At 40.8% G+C, this 16,377-nt stretch overlaps 1 protein-coding gene across 1 annotated transcript in view; it reads left to right on the forward strand.

The window, feature by feature from the left end:
- Positions 1-16,377, forward strand: part of INTS4 (integrator complex subunit 4) — a 127,479-nt gene that overhangs the window by 86,395 nt on the left and 24,707 nt on the right. Inside the window, exon 14 of the mRNA XM_037734977.1 lies at positions 9,381-9,450. Coding sequence (XP_037590905.1) covers positions 9,381-9,450 — 70 coding nt within the window. The remainder of the gene's footprint in view (positions 1-9,380; positions 9,451-16,377) is intronic.

Below are 16,377 nucleotides of genomic sequence, written 5' to 3' on the forward strand. Positions count from 1 at the left end.
TTTTTGAGACAGGGTCTTGCCCTGTCACCCAGGCTAGAGTGCAGTGCCATAATCTCAGCTCACTGCAACTATAGCCTCCTGTGCTCAAGTGATTCTCCTACTTAAGCCTCCCAAGTAGCTGGAACTACAGGCATATGCCACCATGCCTGGCTAATTTTTTTGGCATTTTTTGGTAGAGTCACGTTTCTCCATGTTGCCTAGGCTGATCTCAAACTCCTGAGCTCAAGCAATCCTTTCACCTCAGCTTTCCAAAGTGCTGGGATTGCAGGTGTGAGCCACCACCACCGGCCTAGGCTTATTCTTTCTTCTGTTTCCATCTTCTACATCAAGCAACCTGTATTTAACAATCCAAAATCTATTATCCCCCCTGTATTCCAGCCTTTGGGGAAAAGGAAACAGGAAGAGAAAGGTATCATCTTCACCCTGCAGTTTTTTAGACACGTCCCAAAAGTTGTACCCTCTAATATTACTTGCATTCTGTTGACTAGAACTTAAGTCACATGGCCATATCTCACTTCAAGGAGTGAGGACATAAACCCTCGGTGAATAATGCCTGGTTTACATGTAATGACTCTAATACTTGGGAAGAATTTGAGAAAGATACTGGGGCGGGAAACCAAGGCAAGATGACTGAATAGGAATAGCTCTAGTCTGTAGCTCCCAGTGAGATTAATGCAGAAGGTGGGTGATTTCTGCATTTCCAACTGAGGTACCCAGCTTACCTCATTGGGACTGGTTAGACAGTGGGTGCAGCCCACGGAGGGCGAGCTGAAGCAGGATGGGGTGTCACCTCACCTGAGAAGTGCAAGGGCTTGGGGAACTCCCTCCCCTAGCCAAGGGAAGCCATGAGGGACTATGCTGTGAGGGACTGTGCTGTGAGGAATCGTGCATTCAAGCCCAGATACTATGCTTTTTCCATGGGCTTCACAGCCCGCAGACAAGGAGATTCCCTCAGGTGCCTATGCCACCAGGGCCCTGGGTTTCAAGCACAAAACAGGTCAGCTGTTTGGGCAGACACCGAGCTAGCTGCTGGAGTTTTTTCATATCCCAGTGGCACCTGGAAGACGAGTAAGACAGAACCTTTCACTCCCCTGGAAAGGGGGCTGAAGCCAGGGAGCCTAGTGGTCTAGCTAAGTGGATCCCACCCCCATGGAGCTCAGCAAGTTATGATCCACTGGCTTGAAATTCTTGTGGCCAGCACAGCAGTCTGAAGTTGACCTGGGAAGCTCAAGCTTGGTGGGGAGAGGTGCATCTTCCATTAGTGAGGGTTGAGTAGATGGTTTTCCTCTCGCAGTGTAAACAAAGCTGCCAGGAAGTTTGAACTGCACGGAGCCCACCACAGCTTGGCAAAGCTGCTTTAGCCAGACTGCCTCTCTAGATTCCTCCTCTCTAGGCAGGGCATCTCTGAAAGAAAGGGAGCAGCCCTAGTCGGAGGCTTATAGATAAAACTCCCATTTCCCTGGGACAGAGCACCTGAGGGAAAGGGCAGCTGTGGGTGCAGCTTCAGTGGACTTAAACATTCCTGCCTGCCGCCTCTGAAGACAGCAGTGGATCTCCTAGCACAGTGCTCAAGTTCTGCTAAAGGACAGACTGCCTCCGCAAGTGGGTCTCTGACCCCTGTGCCTCCTGACTGGGAGACACCTCCCAGCAGGTGTCAACAGACACCTCGTACAGGAGAGCTCCAGCTGACATCTGGCAGGTGCCCCTCTGGAATGAAGCTTCCAGAGGAAGGAACAAGCAGTAATCTTTACTGTTCTGCAGCCTCTGTTGGTGACACCCAGACGAATAGGTTCTGAAGTGAACCTCCAGCAAACTCCACCAGAGTTTATTAGTTTTCTGTTTATTAGTCTGCAGCAGAGGGGCCTGACTGTTAGAAGGAAAACTAATAAAGAGAAAGGAATAGCATCAACATCAACAAAAAGGACATCTACACTAAAACCCCAGCTGAAGGTCACCAGCATCAAAGACCAAAGGTAGATAAATCCATGAAGATGAGGAAAAAAACAGTGCAAAAAGACTGAAAATTCCAAAAACCAGAATACCTCTTCTCCATAGGATCACAGCTCACCAGCAAGGAAACAAAACTGGACAGAGAATGAGTTTGATGAATTGACAGAAGTAGGACTCAGAAGGTGGGTGGTAATAAACTCCTCTGAGATAAAGGAACATGTTTTAACCCAATGCAAGGAAGCTAAGAGCCTTGAAAACAGGTTAGAGGAATTGCTAACTAGAATAACCAGTTTAGAGAAGAACACAAATGACCTGATAGAGCTGAAAAACACAGCACGAGAACTTTGTGAAGCATACAAAAAGTATTAATAGACAAATTGTTCAAGTGGAAGAAAGGATATCAGAGATTGAAGATCAACTTAATGAAATAAAGCGTGAAGACAAGATTAGAGAAAAAAGAATGAGAAGGAACAAACAGAGCCTCCAAGAAACACGAGACTATGTGAAAAGACCAAAAGCCACTCAAAAGTGACAGAGAGATTGGAACCAAGTTGAAAAACACTCTTCAGGATATTATCCAGGAGAACTTCCCCAGCCTAGCAAGATAGGCCAACATTCAAATTCAGGAAATACAGAGAGGACCACAAAGATACTCCTCAAGAAGAGCAACCCCAAGATACATAATTGTCAGATTCACCAAGGTTGAAATGAAGGAAAGATTATTAAGGGCAGCTAGAGAGAAAGATCGGCTTACCCACAAAGTGATGCCCATCAGACTAGCAGTGGATCTCTCTGCAGAAACCCTATAAGCAAGAAGAGAGCGGGGGCCCATATTCAACATTCTTAAAGAATTTTCAACCCAGAATTTCATATTCAGCCAAACTTAGCTTCATAAGCAAAAGAGAAAGAAAATCCTTTACGTCAAGCAAATGCTGAGAGGCCTGCCTTAAAAGAGCTCCTGAAGGAAGCACTAAATACAGAAAGGAAAAACCAGTTCCAGCCATTGGAAAAACATAACAATTGTAAAGACCATCAACACTATGAAGAAACTGCATCAACTAACAGGCAAAATAACCATCTAGAATCATAATGACAGGATCAGCTTCACACATAACAATATTAACCTTAAATGTAAATGGGCTAAATGCAGACCAGGAGATTCCCTCAGGTGTCAGATTTAAAAACAAATTTAAAAGACACAGACTGGAAAATTTGATAGAATCAGGGCCCATTGGTGTGCTGTATTCAGGGGACACATCTCAACTGCAAAGACACATCTAGGCTCAAAATAAAGGGATGGGGAAAGATTTACCAAGCAAATAGAAAACAAAAAGAGCTGGGTTTGCTATCCTAGTCTCTGATAAAACAGACTTTAAACCAACAAAGATCAAAAAAGACAAAGAAGGGCATTTACATAATGGTAAAGGGATTAATGCAACAAGAAGATCTAACTATCCTAAATATATATGAACCCAGTACAGAAGATCTTAGAGATCTACAAAGAGACTTACACTCCCACACAATAATAGTGGAAGATTTTAACACCCCACTGTCAATATTAGACAGATCAACAAGACAGAAAATTAACAAGGATATTCAGGACTTGAACTCAGCTCTGGACTAAGCAGGCCTAATAGACATCTACAGAACTCTAAACCCCAAATCAACAAAATATACATTCTTCTCAGCACCACTTCACACATACTCTAAAATTGACCACATACTGTAATTGGAAGTAAACTATTCCTCAGCACATGCAGAAGAACAGAAATCATAACAGTCTCTCAGACCACAGTGCAATCAAATTCGAACTCAGGATTAAGAAGCTCACTCAAAACTGTACAATGACATGGAAACTGAACAGCCTGCTCCTGAATGACTTCTGGGTAAATGATGAAATTAAGGCAGAAATAAATAAGTTATTTGAAACCAATGAGAACAAAGACAATGTACCAGAGTCTCTGGGACACAGCTAAAGCAGTCTTTAGAGGGAAATTTATAGCACTAAATGTCTACATGAGAAAGTAGGAGAGATCTAAAATTGACACCCTAACATCACAATTAAAAGAACTAGAGAAGCAAGATCAAACAAACTCAAAAGCTAGCAGAAGACAAGAAATAGTCAGCTAAGATGAGAACAGACTGTTGGAGATAGACACACAAAAAAACCCTTCAAAAAATCAATGAATTCAGGAGCTGGTTTTTTGAAAAGATTAACAAAATAGACCACTAGCCAGACTAATAAAGAAAAGAGAGAAGAATTACATAGACACAATAGAAAATGATAAAGCGGAGATCACCACTGATTCCACAGAAATAGAAAATACCATCAGAGAATACTATAGACACCTCTATGCAAATAAACTAGAAAATCTAGAAGAAATGGATAAATTCCTGGACACATACACCTTCCCAAGACTAATCCAGGAAGAAGTCAAATCCCTGAATAGACCAATAACAAGTTCTGAAATTGAGGCAGTAATTAATAGCCTATCAACCAAAAAAAGCCCAGGACCAGACAGATTCACAGCCGAATTCTACAAGAGGTACAAAGAGGAGCTGGTACCATTCCTTCTGAAATCATTCCAAACAATAGAAAAAGAGGGACTCTTTCATAACTCATTTTATGAGGCCAGCATCATCCTAATACCAAAACCTGGCAGAGACACAACAGCAACAAAAAAGAAAACTTCAGGTCAATATCTCTGATGAACATCGGTACAAAAATCCTCAATAAAACACTGGCAAACCAAATCCAGCAGTACATCAAAAAGCTTATCCACCATGATCAAGTTGTCTTCATCCCTGGGATGCAAGGCTGGTTCAACATATGCAAGACAAATGTAATCCAACACATAAACAGAACCAATGACCAAAACTTCATGATTATCTCAATAGATGCAGAAAGGGCCTTTGATAAAATTTAACACCCCTTCATGGTAAAAACTGTCAGTAAACTAGGTATTGATGGATTGCATCTCAAAATAATAAGAGCTATTTATGACAGACCCACAGCCAATATCATACTGAAATGGGCAAAAGCTGGAAGCATTCCCTTTGAAAACCAGCACAATACAAGGATGCTCTCTCTCACCACTCCTGTTCAACATAGTATTGGAAGTTCTGGCCAGGACAATCAGGCAAGAGAAAGAAATAAAGCGTATTCAGATAGGAAGAGAGGAAGTCAAATTGTCTCTGTTTGTAGATGACATGATTGTATATTTAGAAAACCCTGTCATCTCAGCCCCCAATCTCCTTAAGCTGATAGGAAACTTCAGCAAAGTCTCAGGATACAAAATCAATGTGGAAATATCACAAGCATTCCTATACACTAGTACTATACAGAGAGCCAAATCATGAGTGAACGTCTATATACAATTGCTACAAAGAGAATAAAATAACTAGGAATACAGCTTACAAGGGATGTGAAGGAACTCTTCAAGGAGAACTACAAACCACTGCTCAAGGAAATAAGAGAGGACACAAACAAATGGAAAAACATTCCATGCTTATGGATAGAATCAATACTGTCAAAATGGCCATACTGCCCAAAGTAATTTATAGGTTTAATGATATCCTCATCAAGCTACCATTGACTTTCTTCACAGAATTAGAAAAAACTACTCTAAGTTTAATATGGAACCAAAGAAGAACCCATATAGCCAAACAGTCCTAAGCAAAAAGAATTAAGCTGGAGGGATCACGCTACCTGACCTTCAAACTATACTACAAGGCTATAATAACCAAAACAGCATGTTACTGGTACCAAAACAGATATATAGACCAATACAACAGAACAGAGGCCTCAGAAATAATGCCACACATCTACAACCTTCTGATCTTTGACAAACCTGACAAAAACAGGCAATGGGGAAAGGATTCCCTGTTTAACAAATGGTGTTGGGAAAACTGGCTAGCCATATGCAGAAAACTGAAACTGGACCCCTTTCTTATGCCATATACAAAAATTAACTCAGGATGGATTTTTTCTTTTTTTTTAATGGAGTCTTGCAGTGTCACCCGGGCTGGAGTGCAATGGGGCAATCTCGGCTCACTGCAACCTCCGCTTCCCTGGTTCATGTGATTCTCCACACCCGGCTAATTTTTTGCATTTTTAGTAGAGATGGGGGTTTCACTATGTTGGCAGACTGGTCTTGAACTCCTGACTTCGTGATTCACCCACCTCAGCCTCCCAAAGTGCTGGGATTACAAGCATGAGCCACCGGGCCCAACCACAGTTCAAGATGGATTAAAGACTTAAATATAAGATTTAAAACCATGAAAACCTGAGTAATACCATTCAGGACATAGGCATGGGCAGAAACTTCATGACTAAAACACCAAAAGCAATGGCAACAAAAGCCAAAATTGAACTAAACTAAATAGCTTCTGCACAGCAAAAGGAACCATCATCAGAGTGAACAGGTAACCTACAGAAAGAGAGAATATTTTTGCAATCTGTCCATCTGACAAAGGGCTAATATGCAGAATCTACAAGGAACTTAAACAAATTTACAAGAAAAAAACAACCCAATCAAAAAGTGGGCAAAGGGTATGAACAGAAGACATTTATGCGGCCAACAAATGTGAAAGAAAGCTCATCATCACTGGTCATTAGAGAAATAAAACTCAAAACTATAGTGAGATATCTATTATCTCATGCCAGTTAGAATGGTGATCATTGAAAAATCAGGAAACAGTAGATGCTGGAGAGGATGTGGAGAAATAGGAACACTTTTACACTGTTGGTGGGAGTGTAAATTAGTTCAACCATTATGGAAGACAGTGTAGCAATTCCTCAGGGATCTAGAACCAGAAATACCATTTGACCTAGCAATCCCATTACTGGGTATATACCCAAAGGATTATAAATCATTCTGCTGTAAAGACGCATGCACACATATGTTTATTGCAGCACTATTCACAATAGCAAAGACTTGGAACCAACCCAAATACCCATCAATGATAGACTGGATAAAGAAAATGTGGCACATACACACCATGGAATACTATGCATCCATAAAAAATGATGAGTTCCTGTCCTTTGTAGAGACATGGATGAGGCTGGAAACCATCATTTTCAGCAAACTAACTCAAGAACAGAAAACCAAACACTGCATGTTCTCACTTATAAGTGGGAATCGAATATGAGAACACATGGACACAGGGAGGGGAACATCACACACCAGGGCCTGTCAGGGGGTGAGGGGACTAGATGAAGGATAGGATTAGGAGAAATACCTAATGTAGATGACAGGTTGATGGATGCAGCAAACCACCATGGCATATGTATACGTATGTAACAAACCTGCATGTTCTGCATATGTATCCCAGAACTTAAAGTATAATTTAAAAAAAAGAAAAAAGATATTGAGGAACAACCAAAAGGCTCTGCCAAACCTTCTTATAATCACCTGAATGATGTGGAAAGAACTGAAAAGATAAAATATTTTTCTCTATCTTTTAAGAGCAAACAATACTGCTTTTGCTAAAAGCAAATGAGTTTAAATTATTTATTGTTTGCTCTTAAAAGATACAAAAGTATTACATTGGCCGGGCATGGTGGCGCATGCCTGTAATCCCACCAATTTGGGAGGCTAAGGAAGGCAAATCACTTGAGGTCAGCAGTTCAAGACCAGCCTGGCCAACATGGTGAAACCCTGACTCTACTAAAAATACAAAAATTAGCTGGGCGTGGTGGCATGCACCTGTAATCCCAGCTACTCGGGAGGCTGAGGCACAAGAATCACAAGAATCACTTGAACTTGGGAGGTGGAGGTTGCAGTGAGCTGAGATCGCACCACTGCACTCCAGCCTGGGAACAGAGTGAGACTCCCTCTTAAAAAAAAAAATAAATAAAAATATTATATCATTTGTAGCTTAGTTGAGCTCTCTTTTGATCTTCTTTGAAGAGTATTTGGTATCAGGCACATTCAATTAATAATTTTTAGTGGATCATTTCATTGCATACACTAAGAAACAGCTCTGTTCTAGATAGGATTCTGCCCTTAGAGAACCCATGTAGACAAGATGGATATAGACAAAGACTTATGATGGTGGATAACAGTGCTGTATACTTTATTCATGCTTTCCTGTCTATTATTGCATCTAAACATCTTATAAAGCAGGCCAACTGAACCATCCTCCAAGTTATATTTTCCCATTATGTTAGGTCATTAATTCACTTAGCAACGTTAACTATTTGTTTATTCTAATAAGCCAGATGCTGAGGGTAGAGAGAAATGTGAAATGATATTTGTTCTTAAGGTGCTCACTGTTTATTACAGATCCAGAAATCATCAATTTGATATATGATACAGTGAAGAAAAGCACAGGTACTATGGAAAAACAGATAAAAATCCGTGATCCATTAGAGTGGTGGTAGTGAGGGATGCTTCACAAAGGAGAAGATCCTTTAGCTAGCATGAAATGGTAACTGAGCATGTCAGTTTTGTAGTCCAGGTGCGGAGCAGAATTCTAGCTTGAGCAGACATCTAAAGAGCTGGGAGTCCTGAGAGAGAACAGCCTCCTAGAGCTGCAATAGTGTAGTATAGTGATTGAGTGAATGGAGCTTTGAAGGCAGACTCATTTTGGTTCACGTCTGAACTTAATACAGTCATGCACTGAATAATAACACTGTAGTCAGTGACAAACTGCATATACAGTGGTGGTCCCATGATTATATTTTTACTGTACCTTTTTTATGTTTAGGTACACAAATGTTTACCACAATGTTACAGTTGTCTAGAATATTTAGTACAGTAACATGCTGTACAGATTTGTAGCCTAGGAGCAATGGACTATACCATATAGCCTAGGTATATAGTAGGCCATATACCATTTAGATTTGTGTAAATATACTCTAGGATGTTTCTGTGACAAAATCACATGACATGGTACTTATCAAAATATATAACACATGACTTGTATTTGTTTGATCTTAGTCTAGTTTATTGCTTAGTGTTCATCTGCAGAAAGCAAAATAGACTTTTGACTAATTTAAGCAGAAAGATATTTATTGCAGAATGCTACACGGCTCACAGAGTTGTTGGGACAGCTAAAGAAACAGACTAGGTGGAATATCCAGGAATAATTTCCAGAGCTACATAATGAGTGGGCCACCAAGGAGGCTGATTTTCCTGCCATGATCAGGAAACTGCCTATAGAGTCAGGATGCAACTGATAAAGCTGCTGACTCCAGAACCATGTCTTGCATTCTGCCTTTCTCCCCGCTTAACTTTGTTCCCTATGCAAAACCCATGAGAATGTGTTTGACCGATACTAAATCATGTCTGGAACCTAGCTCAAAGGAATCTGAGAAATACAGTTTCTAACTTTATAGCTTATATAGTCTAGGAAGATATAGTAGATGAAGATAGGAATACCACGTGTGAGTGAGCCAAATCCATAGTGTATGCAACTGCTCTTAGCTTCAGTTTACTCACCTGGGGGACCTGATGACCCGCTGGGTACAGGGGTGGAAGTGAGGAACTGGGAGAGGTAAATGGGTGGTCTGACACTCTAGTAATCCAATATAAAGTTGAGGGTGTCCTGGGCTCCCCTGGGAGTGCAATGGGCTTGGGCTGGACAGGCTGTAGGGAGAATGCTGGGTAGGTGGATGCAGCTGCAGCCACAGGAGAGCCACAGCGTGCAGCGTGTGTCTAGCACGAGCCTCCTAAGCCTCCACCTGGGTCACATAGTCTTTGTAACCCTAGGAAGCCTCTAGAAGTCACACAGAGGCCCATAGCAACTCTCCTGCCCTAGGGGGTGATTTCACCAGCTACTCCAGTGATGGGTCCCCCAGTGGCTCTGGGACCCAAGCAAAGATGATTCACAAGGTCCCTACCAAGCACAGGCCTTCACAGTTCAACAAGAGAATCCTACTATTGACTGGATTTTAAAAAATCAGTGGAGGAGATCACACTAGAAATGATAGATGCTGCAGGAAACAAAGCTTAAGTGAAAGCTTGTTATCATAATAAATGAACTCACACATATCACTGCTTTGCAGTTATAGCATCAGTCAAAAGGGCTGCAGAACATGAATCATTAACAAGTTGGAACATGGGAAAGAAGGCTGTGTGGCATGAAGAAGCTGCATTAGCGGCAAAGGCTAAGCCTAAATGATATTCTGAATGGCAGAGTTTTCGCCTGAATACCATCACCGTAATCAGTAACACCAAAAGTTAGGGAAAACAGAATTTTTTTTTAAGTTGAAATTATTTTAGCATGACAGTTTGTTCTCTTGCCACTGTGCATTCAATCATACCCTTGATATTTATTGTATGCCTGTTATGTGCCAGTAATAGTACTCTAAACTAGGGGTCACCAAACTACAGCCTATGGACCAAAGCTGGCCTGTTGCCTGCTTTTTTTATGTAAGACCTGATTGAAGCACAGCCATGCTCATTTGTTTAGGTATTGTCTAAAGTTGCTTTCATGCTACAGGCCTTCACAGTTCAACAAGAAATAGCAGAGTTGAGTAGTTGCCACAGAGATCAAACAGCCTGTAAAACCTAACACATATTTACTATGTGACGTTTTAGAGAAAAAGTTTGCTGGCCGTGCTGTAAGCTCTGGGCAGTCTACAGCTCTGTAAACGGAGATTCCAGTCCTCTCTGTGTCTCTTGTGAAGCAGTTTCTCTTCTCCCTCAACAAAGTGTTTAGTTTTGGAGGCCTCTAAATGAGGTTGTTGGCCCTGAGCCCAGTAAAATAAAGTCTAACTCATCCCCACCTAAATAAACATTTAGATTTTGTCCTTGACAGTTTGATACTGTTGGCAATAAAGCAAGTGCAAGAGGCACAAAAGCTAGCCAATCTGGTGATCAGCTGCAGTGCTGGCTCTTAGAAGGTACTCCTAAACACCTGTTGGTTTGAGTTGCGTTCATGATCTGGGTTTCCTGAGGTGATAGTCTTGCTGGACGGCGGCCGGCCAGATCACTGTTCTAAGTTCGGGGCTGTGTGTTTCTAGCTTGGGTGTGTATTCAGGAGCATAGGCAGGATGGAGAAAGATCTGGAAAGGGAAGCAGATGGAGCATAGCTACTGAGGGCACGTGTGATGCTTTATAACCATCATTGCAGATGTGAAGTAATTTGCTAAGAACTGGCAGAACTAGGATTTGAATTCAGCTTTGTCAACTCTAAAATCCATGTTCTGTGATGTGGAGTGATATACAGGGGATTCCTGTATCACATGAGTTTAGATCAGTTGACCCCCGGGGTTCTTCACAACTTACGCTTTCTTAGTTGTTACTGAGAGAAATGTTAGGCTTTCATACAGAAGGTTCTCTATGAGAACTGGGCCATGTATTTGTTAGTATAAGTGTAAAACAAATTTCACTGTCATACACAATGCCCTGTTTTGTAATCCAAACAGCCATTTTACCCAACAAAGATCTCACCTATGAGCCAGATACTGTGGCTTGCACCTGTAGAACTGTTGTGAAGATTATTGTAATTATATGTGGTGAAAGCATTTTGAGAATAGCAGTTACATAGATAATAGTTGGACATTTATGAATTTTTGCTTTAAAATTTAAATCTGTGGCTTGACATACTGGACATGCTTTTGATACTTTGTAAGTAAATCAGATTTTATGAATATAATCATGTTTAAAATCACTAGCAGGGTTGAAGGGGATTGTCTTTCAAGGAATGTTGCAGTCATTTGTCTGCTATTTCTCAGTATGAATAATGACCTCCTATTTTTCAAAGTTTACATTTTTGTGTAAGTCCATGAAAGTGCTGTTGCTGGAAATACACACTATTGTTTCAGGAACCATATCACCTTAGAAGTGTTCCATAATAGAGAATTGTTCTTTTGGAGTAAAATAGCTCATTTTAATCTGAAACAGAAGGGGCTTCATTTATCTGAGATAGAAAGAAATGTACTACGTTGCTTATGAGAATTCTTTACACACTAACCATTGAAGACCATGGGATTTTTTTTAGTTGAATTCTTTAAAATCTGCTTTTGCTTTGAAACTTTTAATGTCTCTAAGGGAGACATTCTCATTTGTAGTATGGGAACTGGTCTAGTAATTAAAGAGTAGAAATATGCATTTGCAATCCGTAGCCATCTAGGTGCAAGAATGAAGATGGTGTTTTAGAAGTCACCAAGACTGCATTTATTTGTATTTCCTAACATTCCTTTTTGCTCTACCAAGCTGCTAAGAGACATTAATTATAAATTTGATGTTTAGAGATTGTTAAGAGATTGAAATAATAAACTACATTTGATTTACACATCCAGAGTCTATTTGACTATCTTTAATAGTGATTTAAAAAATTAATTCAGCCTATTGTGTAAGCTTAAAAAGAATCACACTCTATGTAAGTATGTTTACACATAGTGACATCATATAGATTGTTAATCTATGTGTTCCTGGGAGGAACTGTTTGGCTGTGCCAGACAGCCTCTACAGAAAAATGGCCCAGTATATCTATTTTTTTTTTTTTTTTGAAGATGGTGTCTTGCCCTCTGTCACCCAGGCTGGAGTGCAGTGGCATGATCTTGGTTCACTACAACTTCCACCTCCTGGGTTCAAGCAATTCTCCTGCCTCAGCCACCCTAGTAGCTGGGACTACAGGTGCAGTTTGCCACGCCTGGCTAATTTTTTGTGTTTTAGTAGAGACGAGGTTTTACTGTGTTACCCAGGTTGGCTTCAAACTCCTGAGCTCAGGCAAACCGCCCACCTCAGCCTCCCAAAGTGCTGGGATTACAGGTGTGAGCCACCACAGCTGGCCGTATCTAGTTTTAAATTAGTCTTGGCCTCATCTCTATTTGATGTAAGTTAATAAATAAATGAAGAGAGTTTAATAGCAAATAAAAAAGGAGATGCAATATTATATGGTTAAAAAAATACTTTTGGAGTCAGAGCTGACTCTGTTTAGTTCATGTCCTGTTTTGTTGTTTATTCTATGACCTTAGGCAAACCACTTAAATTCTGATCTTTAGTTTCCTGTTCAGTGAAATAGGATTAATTGCAGTTCATATTGTGAGGATTAAGTGAGCTCAAGTAAGGAAACACCTAGCACAGTACAGTGCACATAGAATGTGCTTGGTGTACTTTTCTCATTAGAGTCCCTAATCTCCTGATGGATGTCTAGACTGAGGCTGCCTGAGAATTCTGAGCATAAGGAGATAAGAGGAAACACTGGGACAGAGAGGATTTTTCCAAAAGCTAACAAGATTCCATTTTTCTTTGTATAGAAGTTCAGAAGTCTTATGGCTGATTGTGTTGGATTGGGTTGCATCTTGTTCTGTGCGCCTCAGAACAACTGCTACAATTCTAGGGCAGTAACATAAAATAACACTTGGAATCAGTTAATGTACAGTCAGTCGGTCCGTATTCTGTATAATTGTCACAGAAGACAGAATCTTACTGGAGAGGAAACGCTTCTGAAGTACAATGCTTCAGAGTTGTCTCTTGTAAGAGAAAAATGAGAGAAGTGAAAGGAAGACACCAGCTGGCCACCAAACTCCCATTTCACAGTTGAGCTTAGCTAGTCCATGGTCTTGACTTTCATCGTGCTGGGTTTTCATGCTTTGGGTAGGCTCTCCAGGACCAACTCAAGCAACCCAAACTCATAAGAAGTGATATATGTCATACATTAATTCTTCAATCACTTTGAGACTAATTTGCTCTGTGCCTTTTTGTAGGCATTTCCTTCTTGATATCAAAGTCCCTAGGAGGCAGCATTAAACATCATGATGTTGCCCACTGAGCATGAGATGAGAGGAAGTGGCATAGTCCAATGGACAGTTTTGTCCAGGCTACTGTGAAACCTGATGTGTTATGCCAGCCCTGAAACAGACAGCTTCCCAAGTGACTCAAACCTTAAGGTTTCCCACAATTACCATTTCTATACAGAATTTAATATTGCTATTAAAAAGTACTGAGGCAGCTTTCTACGAATGCTGAGTTGGTTAGGTAGTACACACACACACACACACACACACACACACACACACACTCCTCCCCTAAAAAAGAAGAAAGCAAAGAAAACCAATACTTTCTGTAAATGCATGGCATATCTCAGGAAGAATTCAAAAGAAACTGAACTGGTAATAATATTTGCCTCTGGGAAGGTGTACAGGGTGGCAGGGCTACAGGGCACAGGTGTAGGAAGGGGGATTAATTTTTAATTGTATATCCTTTGAATTCTATACCTTAAGTATGTATTATTCAAAAAACTAAATGTTTTAAATCACCAGTAATCCCAGCACAGCTATTTTATTTGTGTATGACACTTTCTAATTCTCTCCCCTCCTCTCCTTTCCTCCCCTCCCCTCCCTTCCCTTCTTCTCCTCTCCCCTCCCCTCTTCTCCCCTCCCTCCCCTCTTCTTTTTTTTGAGACAGAGTCTCACTCCGTCTCAGGCTGGAGTGCAGTGGTGCGATCTTGGCTCACTGCAACCTCCACCTCCTGGGTTCAAGCGATTCTCCTGCCTCAGCCTCCCGAGTAATTGGGACTACAGGTACCCACCACCATGCTAATTTTTTGTATTTTTAGTAGAGATAGGGTTTCACCGTGTTACTTGGGTTGGTCTTGATCTCCTGACTTCATGATCTGCCCACCTCCACCTCCCAAAATGCTGGGATTACAAGCATGAGCCACTGCGCCCAGCCTCTGATTTCTTACTCAAGGCAGATATGTTTTCATAGGGTTACAATCATTGTGTCTATACTTACATCCAGTTAGGATGCTTTTCACAAGTTAACTTATAATGGCTATTTATTTCCTGCTATGATCTGAGAGTTTATATCTCCCCCAGATTCATATACTGAAATCCTAACCCCCAAGGTGATGTTATTAGGAAGTGAGGTCTTTGGGAGGTGATTAGGTCATGAGAGTAGAACCCTCATGAATGAGATTAATGCCCATATAAAAGAGGCCAAAGGGAGCTTGTTTATGACTTCACCATATGAAGGTGCATATAGAAGGTGCTACCTATGAGGAAATGGGCCCTAACTAGAAACCAAATCTGTAGGTGCCTTGTTATTGGACTTCCCAGCCTATATAACTGTGAGAAATAAATTTCGGTTGTTTATAAGCCACTCAGTCTATGATATTTTGTTATAGCAGCTAAATGACTAAGATAAATTTGCAGATCACCCGAAATTGGAGATACGGTATAATTAAGTGGCTTATTTATATAATTGAGGACCCAGTTTCTCTCTTTCTCTTTGGACTTTTCTTGTCTTCAGCATTGGCTTTATCTTAAGGTTTTTTCCCCTTAAAGTTGCAGTGTGCTGCCAACGGCAGTCAGGGCTATAAGCATCCTCATCCAGTCTAGCAAGAGATAGACAGACACACCAATTTGTTCTAAGCATGGAATATAAGTCCTTGCATCTAAACTGATAAGTTCAACTCAGGTCACATATCCAGGTGGATAAAGTGCACTAATTGGCCTAGTTCAATCAGATACTACCTGGAATTGAGTTTGTGGACATGTTCCTTTGAACAAAATCAGAGTTCAGTTAGTAATAAAGAAGTGGAGAATGGCTAACTGGACAGGTAACCAACAGTGTCTACCATAATACCTTTTTAAAAAATAATGGTTTTTCTTTTTCTGATACAAAAAAATACTTGTTCACATCTTAAAAACTTGGAAAAGAAAGCATAGTTGGGAGAAGGTACTAACGAGCATCCTATTACCGCTATCCAGAAAACCACCTCAATGTATTTTTCTCCTCTATATAGTTTTTACATAGTTGCGATCATACACCTTATTAACCATTTTGTATTTTAATGGCTATAAAATATTTACATAGGTCAGTCTCAGTGGCTGACGCCTGTAATCCCAGCACTTTGGGAGGCTGAGGCAGGCAGATCACGAGGTCAGGAGTTTGACGACAGCCTCACCAACGTGGTTAAACCCTGTCTCTACCAAAAATACAAAAATTAGCCGGGCATGGTGGTGTGTGCCTGTAATCCCAGCTACTTGGGAGGCTGAGGCAGGAGAATAGCTTGAACCTGGAACACAGAGGTTGCAGTAAGCCGAGATTGAGCCGCTGCCCTTCAGCCTGGGTGACAGAGCAAGATTCTGTCTCAAGAGAAAAAAAATTACTGGATTGGATGTACTGTAATTTATTCAACAGTTCTTTCACCATTAATAAGTAGTTACTGAGTTTTTACTGTAATAGTCCCCATAACAATGAGTATTATGGGGCATAAAGCATTTCATTTTTGTTGAATGTTTCTCTTAGTATTACTTTTCCGCATAAAGCTATCAGTCAAACTATTTTACCACAGATATGGCTTTATAACAGTATGGTTTTGCTTTCCAAAAGGGTTACATCAGCTTAAACTACTATCAAAGTGTGAGTGAACCAATTTTATTATAACCACTCCAGCATTCAGTGTTGTCATTTAAAAATTTATGACCAGGCCGGGCGCGGTGGCTCAAGCCTGTAATCCCAGCAC

This window comes from Cebus imitator, unplaced genomic scaffold, assembly GCF_001604975.1.
Source record: "Cebus imitator isolate Cc_AM_T3 unplaced genomic scaffold, Cebus_imitator-1.0 Scaffold698, whole genome shotgun sequence".
In the NCBI taxonomy this organism is placed as follows: Eukaryota; Metazoa; Chordata; class Mammalia; order Primates; family Cebidae; genus Cebus; species Cebus imitator.